General features: G+C 40.4%; 1 protein-coding gene across 5 annotated transcripts in view; it reads left to right on the plus strand.

Moving 5' to 3' along the window:
• Nucleotides 1-639: 639 nt before the first annotated feature.
• The window catches only part of Grm7 (glutamate metabotropic receptor 7), an 882,386-nt gene continuing 861,961 nt past the window's right edge, over nucleotides 640-21,064 (plus strand). For 2 of the 5 annotated variants that reach the window (XM_039108424.2, XM_039108422.2), the window contains exon 1: nucleotides 680-1,567. In XM_039108424.2, the coding sequence (XP_038964352.1) occupies nucleotides 1,049-1,567 (519 nt within the window). In that variant the 5' untranslated portion in view covers nucleotides 680-1,048. 5 annotated transcript variants of the gene reach the window in all.

The following is a 21,064-nucleotide window of genomic DNA, read 5'->3' on the forward strand; positions in this document are numbered from 1 at the left end:
GAAAGAAAAGGCACTGACTAAATCTGAGGTTTCTTCTGAAGACCTGCTGAAGAATGTGGTTAGTTTGACTAGACTTGGTCCTTAGGAAGATGGACAGTGGGGTGCCACCTTATATTTCCTCTTGGCTTCAGCTTCCCTCCAAGACAGAGGGTGCCTAATACAAGAGAAACCGCTGGTTAAGGACTTTAGTCAAGAGTCGGGGGTTCCAGAATGTCCTGTATTTTTCTGAGCATAGCTAGCACAAGAGGGCTAGCTTTAGAAACTGAAATCCCCTCTCCTCCCGCCCCCTTTCACGGCTGCTCCACTTCTGGACTCCCTATCTTTCTGCTAGCACCCACAGTCAAGGATCAGACTCAGGGGTTCCCGATCAGTCAGCACTAACATCCCGGCTCATCCCAAGTGGATGTCTGCAGTTGCTAGAACATGGGCGTGGGTGTTGGTGGACCTGAGGTTTCAGTCCCAGAGTTGGGGAAGAGAGCTTAGCCCTGAAATCCATAGATTCCCTGGGGACTACGAAACTCCCCTGAAGAGGCAACCTCCGGGCTCCCGGGCCACCCACCCATTCCTCCACCCGCCCCCCTTACCTCAGCACGCAGCCCCTCCCTGCGTGATGATGCAAACCGGTGGGGAGGGCGGGCTGCTGGGAAGGGTGGGGAGAGATGGATAGCAAGCAAGGGAGGGAGAGAGGGAGTGGGAGGAGGAGGAGGAGGAGAGGGAGCCCAACGACCATTTAAAGCGATAGCAATCCCTGCCCTCTCCCCAGTGCTTGGCTGTTGGAGAGCGCAAGAGGCAAGCCAGGGAACGGGGAGCGCAAGCTGGTGCGCCGGCCAGCGGAGCCACAGTGCCAGGTGCCAAAGACTGGCTGACGCCCTGGGACACCCCCACCCTCTCCTGCTGCACCTCCTCGGTCTCCTCCACCCTCTGTGCCTACAGAAGTCCCTGGGCTTCCCCCAAAGGAGCTCACCTCCAGAAGCCCGGACCTGGGAGAGCCCACCAGCATACCCTCCAGCGCCGCCGCCGCCGCTACCGCAGCAGCATCCGGAGCGGCATGGTCCAGCTGGGGAAGCTGCTCCGCGTCCTGACTTTGATGAAGTTCCCCTGCTGCGTGCTGGAGGTGCTCCTGTGCGTGCTGGCGGCGGCGGCGCGCGGCCAGGAGATGTACGCCCCGCACTCGATCCGGATCGAGGGGGACGTCACCCTTGGGGGGTTGTTCCCAGTGCACGCCAAGGGTCCCAGCGGAGTGCCCTGCGGCGACATCAAGAGGGAGAATGGGATCCACAGGCTGGAAGCTATGCTTTATGCCCTGGACCAGATCAACAGCGATCCCAACCTGCTGCCCAATGTAACGTTAGGCGCGCGGATCCTGGACACTTGTTCCAGGGACACTTATGCGCTCGAACAGTCGCTCACTTTCGTCCAGGCGCTTATCCAGAAGGACACCTCCGACGTGCGTTGCACCAACGGAGAGCCCCCGGTTTTCGTCAAGCCAGAGAAAGTAGTTGGAGTGATTGGGGCTTCGGGGAGCTCCGTCTCCATCATGGTAGCCAACATCTTGAGGCTTTTTCAGGTAGGGGGGCGCTCCCTTTGGGGAGGAGCATTCTGTGGCTCCCTGCGCTCTAACCTTAAAAGCTGTTTTGGACTTCTTGGGTTGCAGGGGTCAGGCCAGCACTCCGACATTTCTACCCTGGATATCCTGCTGAATCCCTCCCACCCCACCCAAGGAGGTATCTTCCTTGCTTAGTTTACTCCTCTTTTATGTTTTCCCCTGTCCACGCTCCACTCCATACGGCATGACTCCCCGGATTTGTGGTCCCATTTACAAGAAGCAATCTTCGGAAAAACAAGGCGATGATTTAAATGGTTTGCATTAGAGTGAAATATGGTTCGGAAACAGGCTTGAAAAAGTGCCTGGGCTCCTAGGGGAGCAGGTTAGGCACCAGGAATATGAAAAATTAGAAGATGCTTTGAAAATGGCATTGCTCAACTCCCCAGCTTCCCATGCCTAAGCCATTTAGGAAACCTCGACTTCATGGAAATATTCTCGAAGACCTCAAGAAGCCCCTTCTTCGAATGAGGGTTGGGGTTTACCCGTTTACCCGCATGTGGATGATAATTGCCCGTGTCTTTGGGGTTGAATTTCCGACCTGTAGCGGGTCTCCATCAGAGGCATGGGGTACCCGCCCCACTGGGGAGACCCCGCCTGCTGACGTGATCCCCCTGAGTTGGTTTCCTCCTGGCAATTTTGTGCACCGCCTAAATTGCATTTGCAGTCCGGCCAGTGGCAGGAGCTGGGCGATCAGCTAGCTTTCCGCTGCCACTTCAGACCTCAGCTGGGGATGAGCTCATGCTAACTGCGAAATAAAATCGCTTTCACAGACTGCTCCCTGCGCACTAGTCCCCCTCCCTCACTCATGCAGCCCCACACCCAGAATCCCAGCCTCCGAGCTGGGAAACTGAACCTGCTTTGCCCAGGAACAGTGGGTGTGCTAAAGAGGGTTATGCAGGTCTCATGCCCTGGGTTCAAAAACAGGAGGAAGGCGGACCTAGGGCTGATGAGCAGTAGGTCCAACCGCAGTGCTCTGCCTTTGGTCCCTGCAGCCTCTGTTTCCATGCTTCCTTGCTGCACTGGGTCGAAATGGATAGTTTTGAGGATTAGAAATTGAGTTCAGTGGACTCTGTGATAAGGTGTCCTTATGCTTCTTTTTCTTTCGTTTCCTCATTCAGTTTCCCCTCCTCACAAGCCTTTCTCAACCTCTGTTTCCTTTCCTTATACTCAAGTTCTTGCCTTGAGTCAGTTTGGGTGTGACTTTCCTATCCTAGGGCTTGCTCCCTGTTTGATGGTAGCCAGATCCTGCCAACCCCTTCCCTTAATTGTGCAAGATGGTCCCTGCAGGGTTGGCTGCCGAAGTCTAAGAAGTGACGCTTGTTCACATGCTATCCCTAAGGTTAGGAGTTTTATGAGGGAACTGCTGATGATGGCCAGGTCAGCAGAGGACCTGCATGATCTCTAGGAGAGGGAACTTTGTGCTCAAGTAGCAGAAGTGCTCACCTGAAGCTAGAGAGTCCCTTCTGATAAATGGAGCATACCAGTGACTCCTGGATGTGCCTGTCTGGAGACTTCTGGCTGCTTGCAGTCTCCTAAAGTGATTTGAGGGCAGACTTCACTCTACCTTGCTTGAATCTTGAACAGCCTCGACTTTTGCTATCAAAATTAAAGAGATTTTTGTTCCTCTCTGAGCTCGAAGTTTGGCAGCTTGGGGTGGGGGAACTGTAGCAGAAGAAAGAATCAAGATATGAGTTGATACAAAAGCTGAGGGGTGTGTGTGTGTGTGTGTGTGTGTGTGTGTGTGTGTGTGTGTGTGTGTGTGTGTTGGGGATTTTCTCACAAGGCTTGAGGGGTAGACTGCTCATTCTGTGTTGATCATTTTAATATTATTTCTCTGCCTGGGTTTCTCCTGAATGGGAGCATGAACATTACCCCAGTTGAGCTTATGGCTCTGAGAAAAAGAGTAAAATATTCAAGTTAGGAAAATTATTGCAGATGAAGCTAGGGACAGTGTGCAAAGGGCTCCAGGGGAGCTGATTTCTCCTCTTTAGCATTTAAAACTGAGGCAACTTCCAAAGAAATAAATGTCTGGTCTTCTACTTCCTTGCCCTCATTCCCTGAGCTGGGGAGGGATGGAAACTAATGCCAGCATGAGCAGTGTGGGTTGGGACTAAAACCATTCAGAGAAAACACTGTCATTTTCCTCTAATTTGCAAATTGCAGCTATTCATGTTGGATTGTACAGCTGAGGCAAAAGAGGCCCCGATTCTCACCTGCAGTTACAGAGAAGAGACTGGGATTGGGAGAGATGCTCCAACTTGTGGCTTGTGCTGCAAGCCAGCCATAGCAGTTAGTCTGCATCCTAGTTTAGCCATTGCCCATGTTGACGTGTGTGAGTGTGTGTGTGTGTGTGTGTGTGTGTGTGTGTGTATGTGTGTGTGTGCGTGCACACATTGATATGAACATATATCTCAGTTATTCTCTTCCTCTATATTATATCCTTTGATGGCTTTTTGCATGTGGTTTGAGAGGCCCTTACCCTACATGTTCTAGGAGGTTTCCAGGGTCTGTCATCCTGCAAAATGATTAAACTGGATAAAGGTGGAATAATGATAGACACCTTCACACAGAGGAAGGAGAAAAGGAGAATAGGTGAATCTCCTCTGGGACCCTAAATTTCTGTTCAATTACAGTTGTTCTATGTAAAATAAACTCCTCTAAATGATTGAATTCTGAGCTCCGCAGTGATTTGGGCTTTTCTTTGCTTTGGTTCTCATGACTGGCTGTGTGGGGACCATGCCAAACTGATAACTTGAGATATAAATTTATAGTGAGATGAGCCTGTAGTCTGGGGGAGGAGATACTGACTAAATGAGGGGATGCTGAGTGCTGGGGGGCCAGGAGGCAGTAATGAGATAGAGGTGCAACAAATGCTGCTTCCAGCAGAGCAGGGTGGAAACACTGGAAAATGAAGAGCTGGATAAGGATGACTACTCAGATGTAAATGCAGCATTTCACTTGGAATTCTCCTCTGCTCACCGTTGTGCAAGGCCAAAGATAGGATAGAAAAGTCAGGTCAGACTCTGCCTCTCTCTCTGTCTCTCGGTCTGACTCCCTCCCTCTTCCCCTCCTTTTTTCTCTTCAGTATCTTCCCTGAATATGTTAGTAAATGACATGTCTGAGAACAAGAATCAGATCTAGTGGGACTTTCAAATCCAGGAATTTGAGGCTAATGAAATTAGCTTGTGGCCAGGGCTCTGCCAAGTAGAATTAAATCACAGCAACTGCCCTGTGATGCATTTTTAGCCTCAAAGAAGCATTGGGGAGGAATTTCTGGAGATTTGCTTCTGAGCCTGGGCAGAATAAAACTCTCTTAATGCTCAGAAAGATTAAACATAAATTATTACTGACGAAGAGTAACATATTTTTTGAAACTAATCACAGGATGGGGATGGCTTAAAGTGAGGAGGTTACATAACATGGTGACCAAAGGACAAATCTCTCCTGAACAGTATTTTATAGCCACGAGTGGGAAACATTACAGTGTTGAGAAACAAGATCATTGCTGATGTCTTACTGACTTGGAGCAAACACTCAGAGAGTAAAAATTACTTTTGCTACATCCTGACTCTATCAGAATACTATTATGCATGCAGTGGCATGAGCTAGGCTGTGCGGTCAGAAGAGCGCTCTCTCTCTCTCTCTCTCTCTCTCTCTCTCTCTCTCTGCCTGTGTGTGTGTGTGTGTGTGTGTGTGTGTGTGTGTGTGTGTGTGTGTGTGTGTGTCTCATGAAGATCAGCTCACAGGGTGATGCGATATTACTATGGGGGGGCTTCTTTTTTTAAGCAACTCTACCCTACTCTTTTTTAAATTTCATAAATATAGGTACCACTGCCATTTGGAATCATCTCTAAAACAATCTCTGCCTCCACATTCACTGTGTTTTAGAAAATTTACCTAACAGATGGTGAGTGGGAAATTTTTAAAGGGGCATTTTTAAAAGAGCAGAAAGGAAAGGGATGAAGACATCGACATGCTATATTTGAGGATAATTTCATGTATCTTTTATGTATATAAAATTCATTTAATTAGGATGTCTATGAGCATTTTCTTCTTACAAATAATTGAAACAAATATGACATTTTTATTAATTTCACAAACCATTTGGAGTTTAAGAACTTAAATGTGAACTGCCTCAACATACATACAGGATATATCTAAAACAATCTAGGCTACCCTAAAGAAGTCATTTTCTTTGTATGGGCCCCACTTTCTTCATCTGGATTTTATCTTTAAAATGTAGTTTCTAGGGACTGTGAAGATAGCTCAGTGGGTAAATTGATTACTGAACAAATCTGAAGGCTTGAGTCTGGGTCCACCAAACACAAGCCAGTCATAATGTTGTGTCTCAGTGAATTCCAATTCCAGTGAGAGACACTGATTCAAAAAATCAGGTAGGAAAATCAATGAAGAAAACCAGCAATATTATCTCTGGTCTCTACACACATATACTGTTTGCATATACACATACATACATACATACATACATACGAACATGAATACATACGAACGTGTCCACATGCACAGACAACAAACACGCATATGTAGATTTATTGTACTCTTAGGAAATGACTCATTGTTTTTTCAGCTTGCTTTTATAAAAACTCCATGATATCAATTTTGTATATTTCCACTTTGAACTCTTAAGGTCTTAGGAAAACTTTTCAGTGATATTTTTCACAACTTCATCATTATTAGTCTCGTTCATTTAGCACATCCAGAGCATCCCTTACTTCTACTGTTTGCTTCATCTTTAGATTCACTTGCTATAAAGTTGTATGTATCAAAGCTCTTGCTAGGGAAAAAGACCTTTTAGGTAAGCTTAGCAAAATGGCAAGACATGGGCACCAGAAACACTTGGTATTATAATGAGAGTTAAATCTTTGTCCAGTGCCCTGCCCCATGTTGCCATACAGTAACCTAGGATTCTTTGCTTAGGAAGGTGTCAAATAATGACACCCTTCTTATGTTCCTTAATTTAGGGTTAGGTCACATGGCTCAGGTCAAGTTTAGTAAATGAATAGCTTAGTATTGGGCATCTGGGTCTACACATACCCGAATTCTCCCTACAACTTTTCTGTCATAAATAATGGGAACATCATCTTTCCCCCTTAGAAGTTCGGTTCTGGGGAGTTGGAGTGTCAACACAGAAACTTGATAACTAATCTGAGAGAAGAAAGTGGGGCTGAGGAGAAAACACAAACAGTCTGAGCTTTGCTGACCTTGAGCCCCGAATTTCTAGAAAATGCCTTTATTAAAAATAGGCTAGCAAGAAGGTTCAGTTGGTACAGCCCTTCCCCGCAAGTCTGGTGACCTGAGTTTGATCCATAAATACATGTAAAAGTGGAAGGAAAGAACAACCTTCATAAAGTTATTCTCTGCCTTCCATGCAGGCACTGTGATACATACACCCATATCACACACACACACACACACACACACACACACACACACACGCACGCACGCACGCACGCACGCACCCACGAGCGCGCGCACACGCACACGCACACGCATGCGCAGGCATGCACACGCACACATGCAAAGGCCCAGGCACATGCACATGCAAATGCACACACATAAATGCATTTTAAAGGTAATAAAAAACCAGATTATCCTTGAATCAAGTTTGATTTTTGCTAACTGTAGTAGAAGACAACTGATTTCCTCCTGTAGTGACTGGCGTTCATTAAACTAAAAATAATACTTGGTGTTTTCTTCACACCCATGTTTTTGTTGCTCGAAACCATTACATCTTCCTCACGCTTTCCAGCATGATTGGGGCTTGCAGTTGCTTTTAACATTTGCAATTGCCTCTTTCCTGTCTGTGTGCAGTTGAGAGAGAAGGCAGGTACTTTGGATGCAAACTGTAGCCTCCAGGCCTCCTATCTAGGAGCACTGGAGCCACACTCAGTTCCTTTCATTAAAGCAAATCTTTTGTTGATATCCCCAGGGCACAGAAGCATTTTCATTCCATAATGGAGTACACAGTATATTAAACTCCTGGATCCCTGTACAGTAAGCAAGGAGCCCAACTCCACTCCTCATCTCCTTTGACTTTAAATAGGTAATTAAGAATAGTTGCAAACTCATGTTCCCAGCAACTAAAATGCATGATCAGTACTTAGCAGGAAAACAATTATGCAATGTAATGTCAGACTAATTAATTAATGGACATCTTGTGAGTTGACATAATTAAATAGATGTTGATGTGTCAAAAACACAGACACAGACACACACAAACACACACACACACACACACACAGAGAGAGAGAGAGAGAGAGAGAGAGAGAGAGAGAGAGACCAATTTGAAAGAAAATATTTATCTAAGAGAAGTATCATGACAAGATTTTTAATAGTATGAGATTTACACATTTAACAATTAACTTCTTTCCCACTATGTTTAAGTATTAAATGTTCCCTCAGCCAAGTTAATAGATCGTAACTTCGAAAATAATGTATGTGACTTTCTAGTGACATGGGTTATGTATTACATTTTATAGGAAATTCTAATATACTTTCAACATTGATAATGATGATAGTAATTTTAACTCTAACTGTGCCGTGTACTGTCCAGAATGTTATTTCATTTTGTTGCCACAGTATTTCTGCATGTCCACTTTGTTATACTATGCATTATAAAAAGAGATCATTGCAGCCTAAAGTCACCTACCTGGCTGACAGGCAAAGTGTGTTCAGACAATCTTTTTTTTTCTCTGATAACATCTAGGCAACTAAACACTTTTCATAGTGTTTAAGCGCTATGCAAATGCAACAATGCTTAAAAATAATTATGTAGTTTCTTACCTTGAAATCAGGATGACTTTAGGATATCACAGTTGTCAATTGTTTACCCATATCTCTTTTTAGAAATACTTAATCCAAATGTGGAGCAAGATTAATTATGTAAACAGCTGTGAATTTAACAGACAAACTCTTATCACCTAGGGAAAGATAACTCTTCTTCATTATCAGCCAGTAGCTAGGCAAGTGGACATAAATACACAGTAAATGTCTTTTATTAAATAAATGAGAAAATATGTTTCCTCTTGTTCAAATTCAGTGCCTGTCATTACGGATGGTGACTGCTCATCCTAAACTTTATTTCATCCACTCTACTTTCTCAAGAACCCAAGTGCAGAAATCCATCGTTCAGATATATGCACAAAGTGAGGGAACAATATGAACACAATTGCAGAAAGTCGGGTTGATGGAGCACACGAAGTACATCCTAATAAATGCAACACTAATGTTTTTGTGGGCCTTTGAGGGAAGGATAGGAATTTCCACTTTAATGGATTATTTTGCCTCTTGCTCAGAAAGTGCTGCAGCTTAATAGTTTTATAATTGGTCATTTGCAGAATTCTCCATCTCTGAGTGTTGTGCTTTCTTCTTGGCACAGCTGCCGCTGCTTGCTCTGGGTGCTGAGGAAAGGTATCAGCTAAGCCCCAAAGGAAAGCTTGGTCTGGCAGCATTACTGCTTAGGGGATGCTATTTCTATTTGTTCAAATGGTCAAGCATGTTCACTGTGTTTTAAGCGGGACTTATGCAAGGGCAGCAATTCAGGCAGACATCATAGGGAAGATTCTCATTAGAAAGTCCTTCTGGCCTCTCAGTTTTCATGCAGGAGTGGATAGCCAAGTTCAAGAATTAGATCTTGAATTAGCTTAGTTTAAATTTATTATGTGTCACCTTTTTTCCCCCTTCTGATGTGCTTGAATGGGAATGACTCTTATCTTCAGTGACTGTATCTTTCAAATTGGCGTAATGAAAACATTACTGGGCCCACAAGATGACTTAGCAGGTATAGGAACTTGTTTTCAATTCTGATGAGATTCTGAGAGGTCCATGGAGCTCACACTGTTGAAGTGGAGAACCATTTCCAACAAGTTCTTCTCTGACCTCTGCATAAGTGCCGTGACATGTATGCACAGGCATGTGTGCACACATTATACATATAATAATAAATAAATAATTTTAAAATTTTACCTATCTGTTAGAATAATTTGGAGGATTATGTGTAAATGGTTTATTGCTCACATTAAGGTACCCTGTGTGTTCAACAAATTTCATTATTTTTCTCCTGTTATTAAGTATTACTAATGCAAAATAATCATAAGTGTTAAATTTTCTGGAGAATAGCTATAATAATTATAATGTGGTGCACCCTTCTCTTTTTTTTCTAGAATGCCTCTCTATAACATCATTTATACATTTGTACATTTATGAATGGATACACACATAAATATGTATCTAGATACAAACATACAGACATAAAACACACATACATACATACATACATACATACAGACATACATACATATATACATACATATATACACACACAGACAGAAGACAGACTGGAAGTGAGAGATTGAGACTTCAGTAATTTAATTCAATAAAACAATTTGGAACTTTGATTAAAATGAATTTTTGGAGTTTAAATTTTTTTTCTTGTATTCCATTGTTTCATTTTGAAGACAGGATTTCACATGCTGTGTTAGATGAGTTTAAACTCATTATGCACATGAGTCTGCCCTCAAAGTTTCAGCTCTCCTCCTACCGCTGCCTCCCAAGTGCTAAAATTCAGACATGTATACCTTTCCCCAATTAATTAGGCTCTTTTAGGATTACAGGACAATTAATACTGGACAGCATTCACCTTTCAGTTAAAATTCCATTTCAATACTTGTCTAGATGCAGAACCACTGCCATCTTTTTTAAATGCTTTTAGGTTTCCTTCTGCTTCCATGACCTATAGTTTTACTCAGAAATATTTATTAAGCCTGTTCTATGTGTATATCTTTAACAACTTGTACATTCAATTGAAAAAGCTTAAGCTCACTTTCTCTCTCTCTCTCTCTCTCTCTCTCTCTCTCTCTCTCTCTCTCTCTCTCTCCCTCCCTCCCTCCCTCCCTGGTTTTCTCCATCCCTTTTATACATTGGTACTCAAAGAAACAAGTGATGTAAATCAATGCTATTGCGTATTATGAATGCAACAGTATGCAAAAATGGTGTGGAGCAAGCTAAATATTCTTTAATCGGTAATGGAGACAGGATAGAAAGGTGGGCTTTCATTATATGTATGATATTATGATACTCAGGGCAGGACTGAAAGGTGGTATTTGAGTAAGGACTTAAAGTCATACTTGAGCATGCAGATAACTTTCAGGGGAACACTCATGCCCATGAGATGGAATGACCAACGTCACAAGGCCTGTTAAGGCTGAAACCTGGCACTGACATGTTTGAAGAGGACATGCTGAGGAAAAAACATCATCAAAACTGGGCTCAAGGCTGTAAGGAGAAGTTGATAAAAGGTCTTGAACATTGTCGTAGATCTTTTGTTTTTCCTTTAAACATGGGCAGGCAAGGATGGGATGTTTAACTGAGGAGTGTGATGCCCTAAGTTCTTTCAAAGGCTAACTATGTCTGTGGCATTGAGGATAAGAGCAAAGAGTGGTCTATAAGAACAGGTCGGAAGGAGAGTCATGTGATGTCAGGCTGGTGATTTTACCCAGGGTATTAACAGCAGCGGTTTCAAAAAGATTCCTTTTGAGTCTTGAGATAAGATTTCATGGTGAGTAAAATGTGAGGTAAGAAGGCAAGAACTGGGTAAAGGTTAACCGAAGGTTTCAAACTCAGGCATCTAAAAAAGTGAGTTTATTATTAAGATGTAAAAAGTGGATTTGATAAAGCATGTCTGAGGGGTTCGGAATGAGCTTTGTAAATAGAATAATTGAGGTGGTTTCTTTCTCTTTCTTCTTTCTTTGTTTTATCTTTCATAATTTTTGTTGTTGTAGCTTCCTTTTGCCTGTTTGATTGTTTTTGTCGAGACAGTGTTTCTCTGTGTTAACATCCGTGGCTGTCCTGGAACATGTATTGTGGAGTAGGCTGTTGGGGTGTTTCTTGATCTCTATGTAGGGACATTGAGCACAGAATCGGATAGGTGCGTCTGAAGTTCTGAAGGATTTATATTATAAAATACCTATATAAATTGGAGGTAAAACATGCCACTTCAGGGCTGAGGATGTATCTCTGTTCTAGGGCACTTACGTTGTTTGTTGTATGATCCCCAGGACAACAACAACAACAACAACGATGCTATCAGTATAAATCTTTTGAAGACGCATTTGGTTTTCCGTCTTTCTCCTTGTATTAACTGCTTTTCTCACTACTGTGATAAGTCACATAGGCAATGTAACTTAGAGAAGGGCTTCTTTCAACTTTAAGTTCATTATGTCCTAGAAGTCATAATGGCAAGAGATTGAGGAAGCAGTCCATGTTGGATTTTCAGTGAAGATGAAATAAATGCTCATGTACTATTAACTTTCTTCATTTTGTGTGATTGAGGACTCAATCTTGGGAAATGGTGCCACCCTCCCTTAGACGTGGTTCCTAACTCAATTACCTTTCAAGACAAACCCTCACAGACACGGTCAGAGGCTGACTGAGTGTCAGTAATCATTACTGGTGTGACTGTGGGCTTGTAAATCTAGATCCCATCAGGTTGACAATCAAAACTGTCATATTCTCTGATAATGTAATTATAAGTACATTGTATTTGGGTGATTGTATTTGGGTGCCACTTTAACTCGTAACTTTTTTGTTCTCTAACATTTATCATAATTATTTTTTACCTCATCAAAGACAGCTGAGAAATTGCCACTTCTGAGACATGTTGAAGTTGAAAGAAAGTTACCCAGGAAGTCATGAAAGCAAATGAGATGCAGAAAAATATCTACATAAATACTTACTTTGAGCAGTTCCACTGGGAATTTCATATCTTTGCATAACTTTTTAATTACATTAATCTTTATTTATGCTTTGATGCAAGAGCTAGAATCAAAATCTTTTTGCATGATAAGCATATACTCTAACCATGAGCTATACCTGCAATCCCTCATTTAACTATCTAAAAATTATTTATTTATTAATTATTTATTTATTTACTTATTTTTATTTAATATATATGAGAGTTGGGATACCACTATGTGTGCCTGGTACTCAGAGAGTCCAGAAGAGGGCACCAGATCCACTAGAACTGGAGTTAAGGATGTTCGTAAGCTGCAATGTGGGTACTATGGACTGAACTCAGGTACTCTGCAAGAGGAGTCAGTGTTCTTAACTGATGGGCCACCTTTGCAGTCCCCAAATTACCTTCTATGAGAACGTAATTGCAAGAATGTTTTTTTAGCTCACTGGTTTTAAACTGGATTTAGATATCAGATAGTTTAAAACATCTTCTAGGGATAATTCAAATCATGTTTATTCAGCCATCGAACTACCAGTTTTTGGTTTAAGCATGAATTGTACTCAAAATGCATGACCATGTTGTTTCTATACATCTATAATTTTATTTTAATGCCATCATTATGTAGGCTATATTTCAAATATAATTATAACACATTTCCTATCAAAACACATCAATTTCTAGTGTTCAGGGAGATAGCAGAATGCAGTGAATGTTATCAAAATACAACATCTGAGGAACAGAACAGAGGGTAATTGTGTAATTCTCTATTCATTATAATTAAGTTGGATGGAGTTGGCATAATAGAATTAAGATTAAAAAAATTAACAACTATATATTGAGACAGAATGGTTCCCTCTCATTCAACACTTTTACTTTTGATTTAACATATTTTATACATAAATAGTGAGACAGGGGAGTAGATGAATGACAGAATTCAAAGAAGTTGATCTACAGAAATGAAATGTTGTTTGTTTATTTGTGACTTGAATATTGTCTAGCTTGCAAAACAACTGGAAATCACTATTTCAGAAAGAGATAGGATTCAGTGCCAAATCTGCTGTTTCTCCAGCCTCATGGGGCATATTATTACTGCCTACCTTTTGCTTGTTGCTTCTTGATAACTGATTTAGAAGTGCAAAAAGGACTGTGTCTCATCAAATAAATATTTGTCAGCATTCTCTCACGTGCCATTCCCCAAGGCCTCTCCCAACTCTTTCTTGGATGTGTTTAACATTATAAGGCAAGAATGGCTTCACAAAATTTAATTTCAATGAGAAGCACTAAAGCCTGGAGTTAAAGGTTTAGGTGTTAGTTGACCTAGTGCAACATGTTTATAAGCCCAAGCCTTGGGGGCATGAGATAGGAAGATGCTAAGTTTAAGGACGCCCAGACTCCACAGTGAGACCCTATCTAACAAGAGGGTGGATGTTAAATCTAGCTGATCTTCTCCTTTAGCTAACCATGTAAGCTGGTCACTCAACTTAATATCTAGGAATCACTATTCCTAGAATTAAATCATGATGGTAGTTCTATTCTTATAGAAATTAAGGCTTACATATAACCATTCATGTCAGTCAGTTCTATGCCTATGACATAGAATGTGTCATTGGTAGTATTAGCCTTATTTTCACCATAGTGAGTGTTATGATTTTGGAGACTTATTGCATTATCCCATACTCATTCTTGCCATGTCTATGAACAGTGGTCCATTGCCACTTTCACTGGAACATGGTTTTAAGTATCACCCCAACTGCTGCCACAAAAAGTGCTTTACTTTGAAAGATTTCCTTGTGTAAAAGGAGAATATAGGTATAGAGGCAAAGCAGAATCAAGAAAAATCAATTGTCACTTTTCTTGACCTAAAAAACCTGGGTACAAATACCCAGTTCTCAGAATGAGAATATAGACAACAGCACGATATTTAACATTATTCTTTTGTAATTAAGCAGGAGCCAATGCGACAGTTTGAATGTATTTTTTCCTTATATTAACAATAAAATCTTAGCTGTTGTAACTTCATGAAGGTTGAGTTTATATCGAAAAGGCTGTAAGGCTATTTGACACTGTGACACACTATTGCTATGAAGTATGAAAGACAACAAGGATTGGCTGTTAGTAAACACACAATAAGCATTTCTAAAATGACTACATCCACCACAGTATTTTCAATAAATAAATGAATACATCTGAAATGTTTCCTTCTGCAGTCGTAAAAAAATCATTGGACAGATAGCCTACCTTTCTACCCTGCAAGAATTGAGTTTTTTTTTTTAACTATTCCCCACTAAAAGCCAGGGTAGGGGCTGTACCACTTCTGTCATCACAGTTACCCTCACCAACTACAACCTCCAGCCATCATTCCCTAACCATCGTAAGAGCTTTCTTTGTTTTAGCTGACCATACTATCTATCATTATGTTCATTCACTTGTGTTGAAGAAGCCATTATTTGATTTAGATAAAGACACTGAGGTATGAAGATAAGCACCATGACTCACTGTAAGAGAGATGGTGCCAGGGCATTTCAATTCATTCCTCTATGACCTCAAGAGCATGTCACTGTTGTTGACTGTACCATGTGAGAAGTCTGTCCTTTATCCACTACTATAAGGTTACAGAAGATACTGGTCTCATGTCTATTCCTCATGTGACCTTAGCTTCAATATTAAGAGGTAAAGGAAACCTCTTCCAAGATTGAAAGAGATCTATTCTTTCATCCTATCCTCTATCAAGTAACCATTATTCCACTTCCTTCTTTAAAATCCCTACATGTTCGTTTGGTACTCAACCTTGATCTTTTAGAATTTTTACATTCCAGGCACTGACTCATCCACTCTATTTAAAGTTAATTTATCTGAGGTCAAGTGTGTGGTCTTACTCATCCTAAGTACAATTATCTCCTGTGGCATCTGACTTCTTTCTTTCCGTTTTGCAGAGCTTCTGCAAACATTTATTTGGGTTTTTTTGAACTATGCTTGCTCGTCAAGAGCACATGGAAAGTTTGACAAAAAACCACCTCTGCAGAAAGGAAGCATTCTCAATGTGTAAGTTTGTAAAGCAGAGCTATTGCAAAATTCTAGATTCTCATGTCATTATTCTGTCATTTTTAGATTGCATATAAGCTGAGCATATTCACTTCAAAAATACGAGATCTAAAAATGTTTCAAAATATTAAACTTTTTAGTTATTTATGTGTGCTTCTGAGTGTACATTGCTCACGTGTATACATTTATGTGTGAATACATGACTGTGGGCTAACAAACTGTGCACGTGGGTAAATCAGAGAGCAAACTTGAGTGCAGCTGTTTACCTTGTACATTGCTTGAGTTGGTTCCAACTATACCAGACTCAGTGGTCATCAAGTTTCTGGGAATTTCCTGGTCACCTCCCATCACAACATGGAGAGGGTAGGATTATAGCTGTGTATAGCAATGTCTGGGTGGGCTGGGCAGGGTCCGAACATCTGAATTCAGAACTTCATGCTAGTACTCCAAGTGTTTTACTCACTGAGGTATCTCCCCAGTCCCAAACCTTAAACTCTTGGAGCACTGATATAGTACCAGATGTGGAAAATTCTACCTGACCACATGTGAGGAGTTATAGTCAGAGTGTTAGCACACTCAGAATACTTCGTAAAATCACACTATAAGGCATTCGTGTTACAGAAGTATCATGCTTAGACTTGGGTCTCCTCAAACAAATAATTAATTATTTGTATGCAAACATTCTAAAATCAAAAAAAAAAATAAATGAAATACTTGAAAACTGTTCTGGATATGAGTTTTTCACCCTGAACTTATTTTGTCTTGTGTGAATCATCTATTGATAAACCCGAGCCCTCGCTATCAATCCTATGATCAATCACCTTTTTGTAACTTAGCATGTTGAATAAGTCATTGACTGATCCATCTACAGTGACATCACTTGATGATGACAGAGTTAGAGTGGGTTTGAAAGGTATAGATTAAGCCTGAAATTTAGTTTTCTGGAGAGGTAACACAATAAAGTACTGTTATTTCAAGTTTGTTCACAGTATTTATGTATTTGTTTGTTTATTTAAAATAGAGACATTTGTGTATATTTATTTATTTTATGTGCATGACCATATGTGGTATATGACATCTATATATTTGTGTTACCACTCATGTAATGGTGTGTATGTGAAAGTCAGAGTAAAACTATCAGCAATCTTTTCTCTTCTTCTACCATATTGGTCCTGGGGATGAAAGTCAGGTTGTCAGAGGTGCTGCAAAATGACTTTATCCATTGACCCCATTGAACTGTCTTAGAGGACACACACACACACACACACGCACACGCACATGCACACACATGCACACACACATTTAGTTAGTTGGTTGGTTGGTTTTTATTTATTCTAATGTTTGTGTATCATGTGAGTGCAGTACCTGTTGAGCTCAGAAGGCATTGGACCACCTGGGACTGAAGCAATCGCAGTCTGTGAGCAATGTGTATATGTGGAATGAGCACCTCGAGAAGTTCGAGCCTGGTTCAAATATGAGACACCTCTCTAGCCCTAAATTTATCCCACCGTGCATAACCCAGGCTCTGCTGGAACTTGCAGCAATTCTTCCTCTGTTTCCTAAGTGCTAGAGCAGGTGACAACTACCACACCAAGCTCTTCCATTATTTTTAATTGGGAGAGAGCCATGGACTGAGAATGAAAGAAAGATAGAGGTGAAGACAAAGAGAGGGGGGAGGGAGAGGGAGGGAGAGATGGAGGAAGGGAGGGAGGGAGGGAGGGAGGGAGGGAGGGAGGGAGGGAGGGAATAGACTCAATGAATGGAGGAAAGACATCATCGCCTGGTGCAAGGTCTTCTTGACTGAAATCAAACCTTAGGGATTTGCTGGTTCACATGGTTTTTTTCATATTAATATCAACTGCTTCCATGAGTACTTGCTAAGTAAAATGTTATTAACTGATTCTGTGACTATATTTTGTCACTTAATTATCTGAAATATAATGAAAATGGTGCATGTTATGTCTTAGTCTGTACCTGTGGGAATGAGCTTCACAGGTGGTTACTTTCACTTGTTATCTGGTGGAGGTGGGCTTTGAGCTTATGTCTCTGTGACCAATAAATCTGTTCCTCTTGAGTGGATTAAATACATTCTACATGTTTTCAACTGTCTTAATAATTTAGTCTGATTACAGTTTTTGTAGATGACAAAAAGAATTCCAATCTTAATGAATATTACTCTCTTCAGATATGCATAAGGTCTGTTTTATAATACCACTTCATTCCTTTAAAATGTCCACAGGCATTGGAGTACACTCAACAGGGTGGTGTACTGCCCAGCAAATTCTGATTCTCCCTCTGCAGTTGGGAAGATTTTAGGCTAATTTTTCTAGGCTTTGGTTCTAAGAATACAGCCAGGCTCTTACCAATGAGATCAAGACATACTCATAAGCATTGGATGCCTAATTTCATAGTATAGTTGAGTCCTAGGACTTTTGCATTGGATTAATGATCATGTGAACATAGTTTGAGCCTGGGAAGTAGGTATATTCATGGGTTCACTAGTCCTCTGTACAAAGGAACATCAAGTATCATCAGCTAGTATCTATCTGCCATTGCCTACAGTTGTTTATAACAATTCAAACAAGTGTCTCATAATTCCACTGTGGTTAAGCACTTGTCAATGTACTGGTAGCCCAGGAGCTCTTAGTAACTTCCTTATTGGTAAAAGGAGCTGTTTTAAAAATATTTCACTTGAAAGCCCTGCACAATAAATTCAATACTTCATTTCAAGGGTGGAAACCTGTACTCTTTTATAATTCTCAAGGGAAACAGTAGGCCACAGGAAAATATCTTAATATCTACATATGTTTTCATAACTATTTCCTGTTAGAAATATTCATTTGTCTTCTTTGCGGAAGTAGAACATGAAACTATGAGGCCACACATACACACACACACACACACACACACACTGAAATTTGAATGTTTTCGTTTGTGGTTATTTTTGAAGAAATATTATTCTAATTTCTACAACAGAATTACATTTATTTAAGACTAATATTGACTGTCCCAAGAGTCTTAGTGCAGTTTAATCTTTAATAGCCTCAGAAGGATACATTTACAAACATTCCCCATAAACTCACTTGAAATTTTAATTATTTAAAATTATTTCATACTTATTTACATTTGCCAAATTTGGAAAGTAAATATTTAATTGTATTTGTTTCTTTCTTTCTGTCTGAAGATGGCAAATGCTGACTGAGAGACAAGCAATTAAAATTAAATATGCATTATTTCAAATGACCAGAACTGGGTAAATGACAAAAATATTCAAATCATTAAACTTCTGAAGCTGTTCTTTATGAGTGTAATGTTTCCCTCACTGAAGTAATTCATCTTGGAAATCTGCTGAGAATTTGCAGGGAGGGTAGTTTAGTAAGGTATTGTTCCTTGTCTGGAAATGCATAGATGTTCTAGAGATAGATATAATGTAAAGTGTATTTCTAATCACAGTGACAAATTCTCTTAGTCAAGGAAGAAAGCAGACCAGGCCATCATATCTTAGGAATGTCAGAAATGGGGCTGGGGAGATAAAATGCCACACATGAACAGGGATAGATCCGGTTTAGTGTTTAGATCCCCAAGTCTCCAGTACCCTCAATAAAAGCTGGAACAGTGGTGCAATCTGTACCTCTGGTACTGGGGAAGAAGAGAGCTGCAGATTCAAGGAGCTCATTGCCTATCCAGGCCAGCCTAATTGGAGACCTCTCACATTCCGTGAGAAATGCTATCTCAAAACTGAGAATTAGAGTAGCCAAGGGTCATAGAACTCTGACATCCATGCACATGTACACACTCAGGAACACACCACACACCTACCCACCCACACACCCAAAGGCCCTTACACTCAGAAATTCTCAGACATTAATATATGAGAAAAATCACTTGGCAAGCATGTCAGCCCATCAGGTTCCACTACCTCTGCTGTAATAGGATATGCATACACAGTATGATTTTTGATCATCTTGAGGAGATTCTCATATTGGTTTCTTAGTTTGTAATTGTCCTCCAGTTTTAGCCTATGTCTAATGCATATTATATTCTTATTAAAACAATCTTGGGCTCCATCCCCAGATGTTTGGGTCCACTAAGTTTTAATTTCTCAATAGAACATAGATGTTTTTGAACCATTGATCACACATTGAGAAACAAGAGTTTGCAGGAGCCATCTTTAGTGTAAGATTGGGGTAAGGGTGGTTATGAATAACTTGTTCACACAGAGCCTTAGGATAATAAAATACATCTACCCTTAACACCTAAAAGTCACAGTATAGTTACAAAATTTTCATGTTTTAATATTATAATACTGTTGCATGCATTTGAAGTTGTTACTATATTAGGTAGGTGGTCTTTACTGTCACTACCCAATGGGATGTCTAGAATTTGCCTAAGATATAGGCATCAAAGATTAAGAATTCAAATCTAGATATTCTGATTGGGGAGTCCATGCTTGGCATTACTTTTGATTGATGAGTCATAATTGCATTGCATTTATAGAGGATAATGCAGGTATATTTTGTGTATGATAAAAGCAAGCTAATAAGTGGGTCTATGACCTCATGTACTTCACCTTTTTGGAGACAATTTTGAAATTCTGTGTTTTAGGTATTCTGCTTTGGAGTCTTTCATTATAGTGAACTATTTTGCTTTACTTAGTATACTTAGCCATTTTCTGAATAGACCTAAGTCAAATATTCTCCATTTTTGTTTGACTAGACCCCTAAGTATAGTAAAAAAATAGATAAATGAATGTAAAAATACTAGCATTAAGACAGTCACAACTTCTAGAAGAACCGACCCTTCTCCTAGCTAACATAATTATGAGAATAAAGAGTTAAAAGAGGAATAGATACATGGGCTTCTGACTGTGGGGGATGAGTGTTGCAATTTAATGTCTATTTGCTGTGATTTTGCCTCAAATAATGAGAAGGTAAATGCAAGTGACTCTCCTTACTTCCTTTTATGATAAGCTTAGGCACAGTCTCTCCTGTGACAGTTCAGATGCTGAGGGGACTGTATTCATTTCCCTCTATCCTTGAATCTTTGTATACTTTCCAGCGTAATGTCCCATAGCAGAAAAACAACTTACAACTCTGACCAGCTATGTTCATGCTTATTCCAGAAGGTAAAGGGGAAAAGATGCAATAAGAATATTTGGGGGCTGCTAAACGTGCTTTGTGCAAGGACTACATGGGTTCAATAATACAGTGTGCTGTGCTCATAATTTCTCCACAGGCTTGCTCCAAAGAAACACCACTGAACTGTTTTAATTCATACATTTAACTCTAAAGAATGGTGGGAAAATCCTTATCTGTAAATAGCCGCTTAGGAAGGGTACAATCATATAATTACACAACTCCCTAGGGAACCTCTTTCTTCTAAAATCTCTTAGAAAAAATATTCAAGGTTAAGGACAGTTTGATCTTAATTTAGCAACTTCCAGTTGATTGTCCTGGAATGACATTCTTTCTCTGCAGATGTTCTGACAAGATTAAGAAAGATCTAGAAGAAATTAACAAAGGGTTTTTTAATGTTCACAAGTAATCAATATGAATCTTTTGGAAATAAGATTTATTTAGAGTTCAAAATGTATATAAGAGTGTTGTCATATTTTATATTTCTTCTTTTCATGTGTTTCTCTTCCTAGAATACCTTCTTCGACA

This window comes from Rattus norvegicus, chromosome 4 (genome assembly GCF_036323735.1).
Source record: "Rattus norvegicus strain BN/NHsdMcwi chromosome 4, GRCr8, whole genome shotgun sequence".
NCBI lineage: Eukaryota > Metazoa > Chordata > Mammalia > Rodentia > Muridae > Rattus > Rattus norvegicus.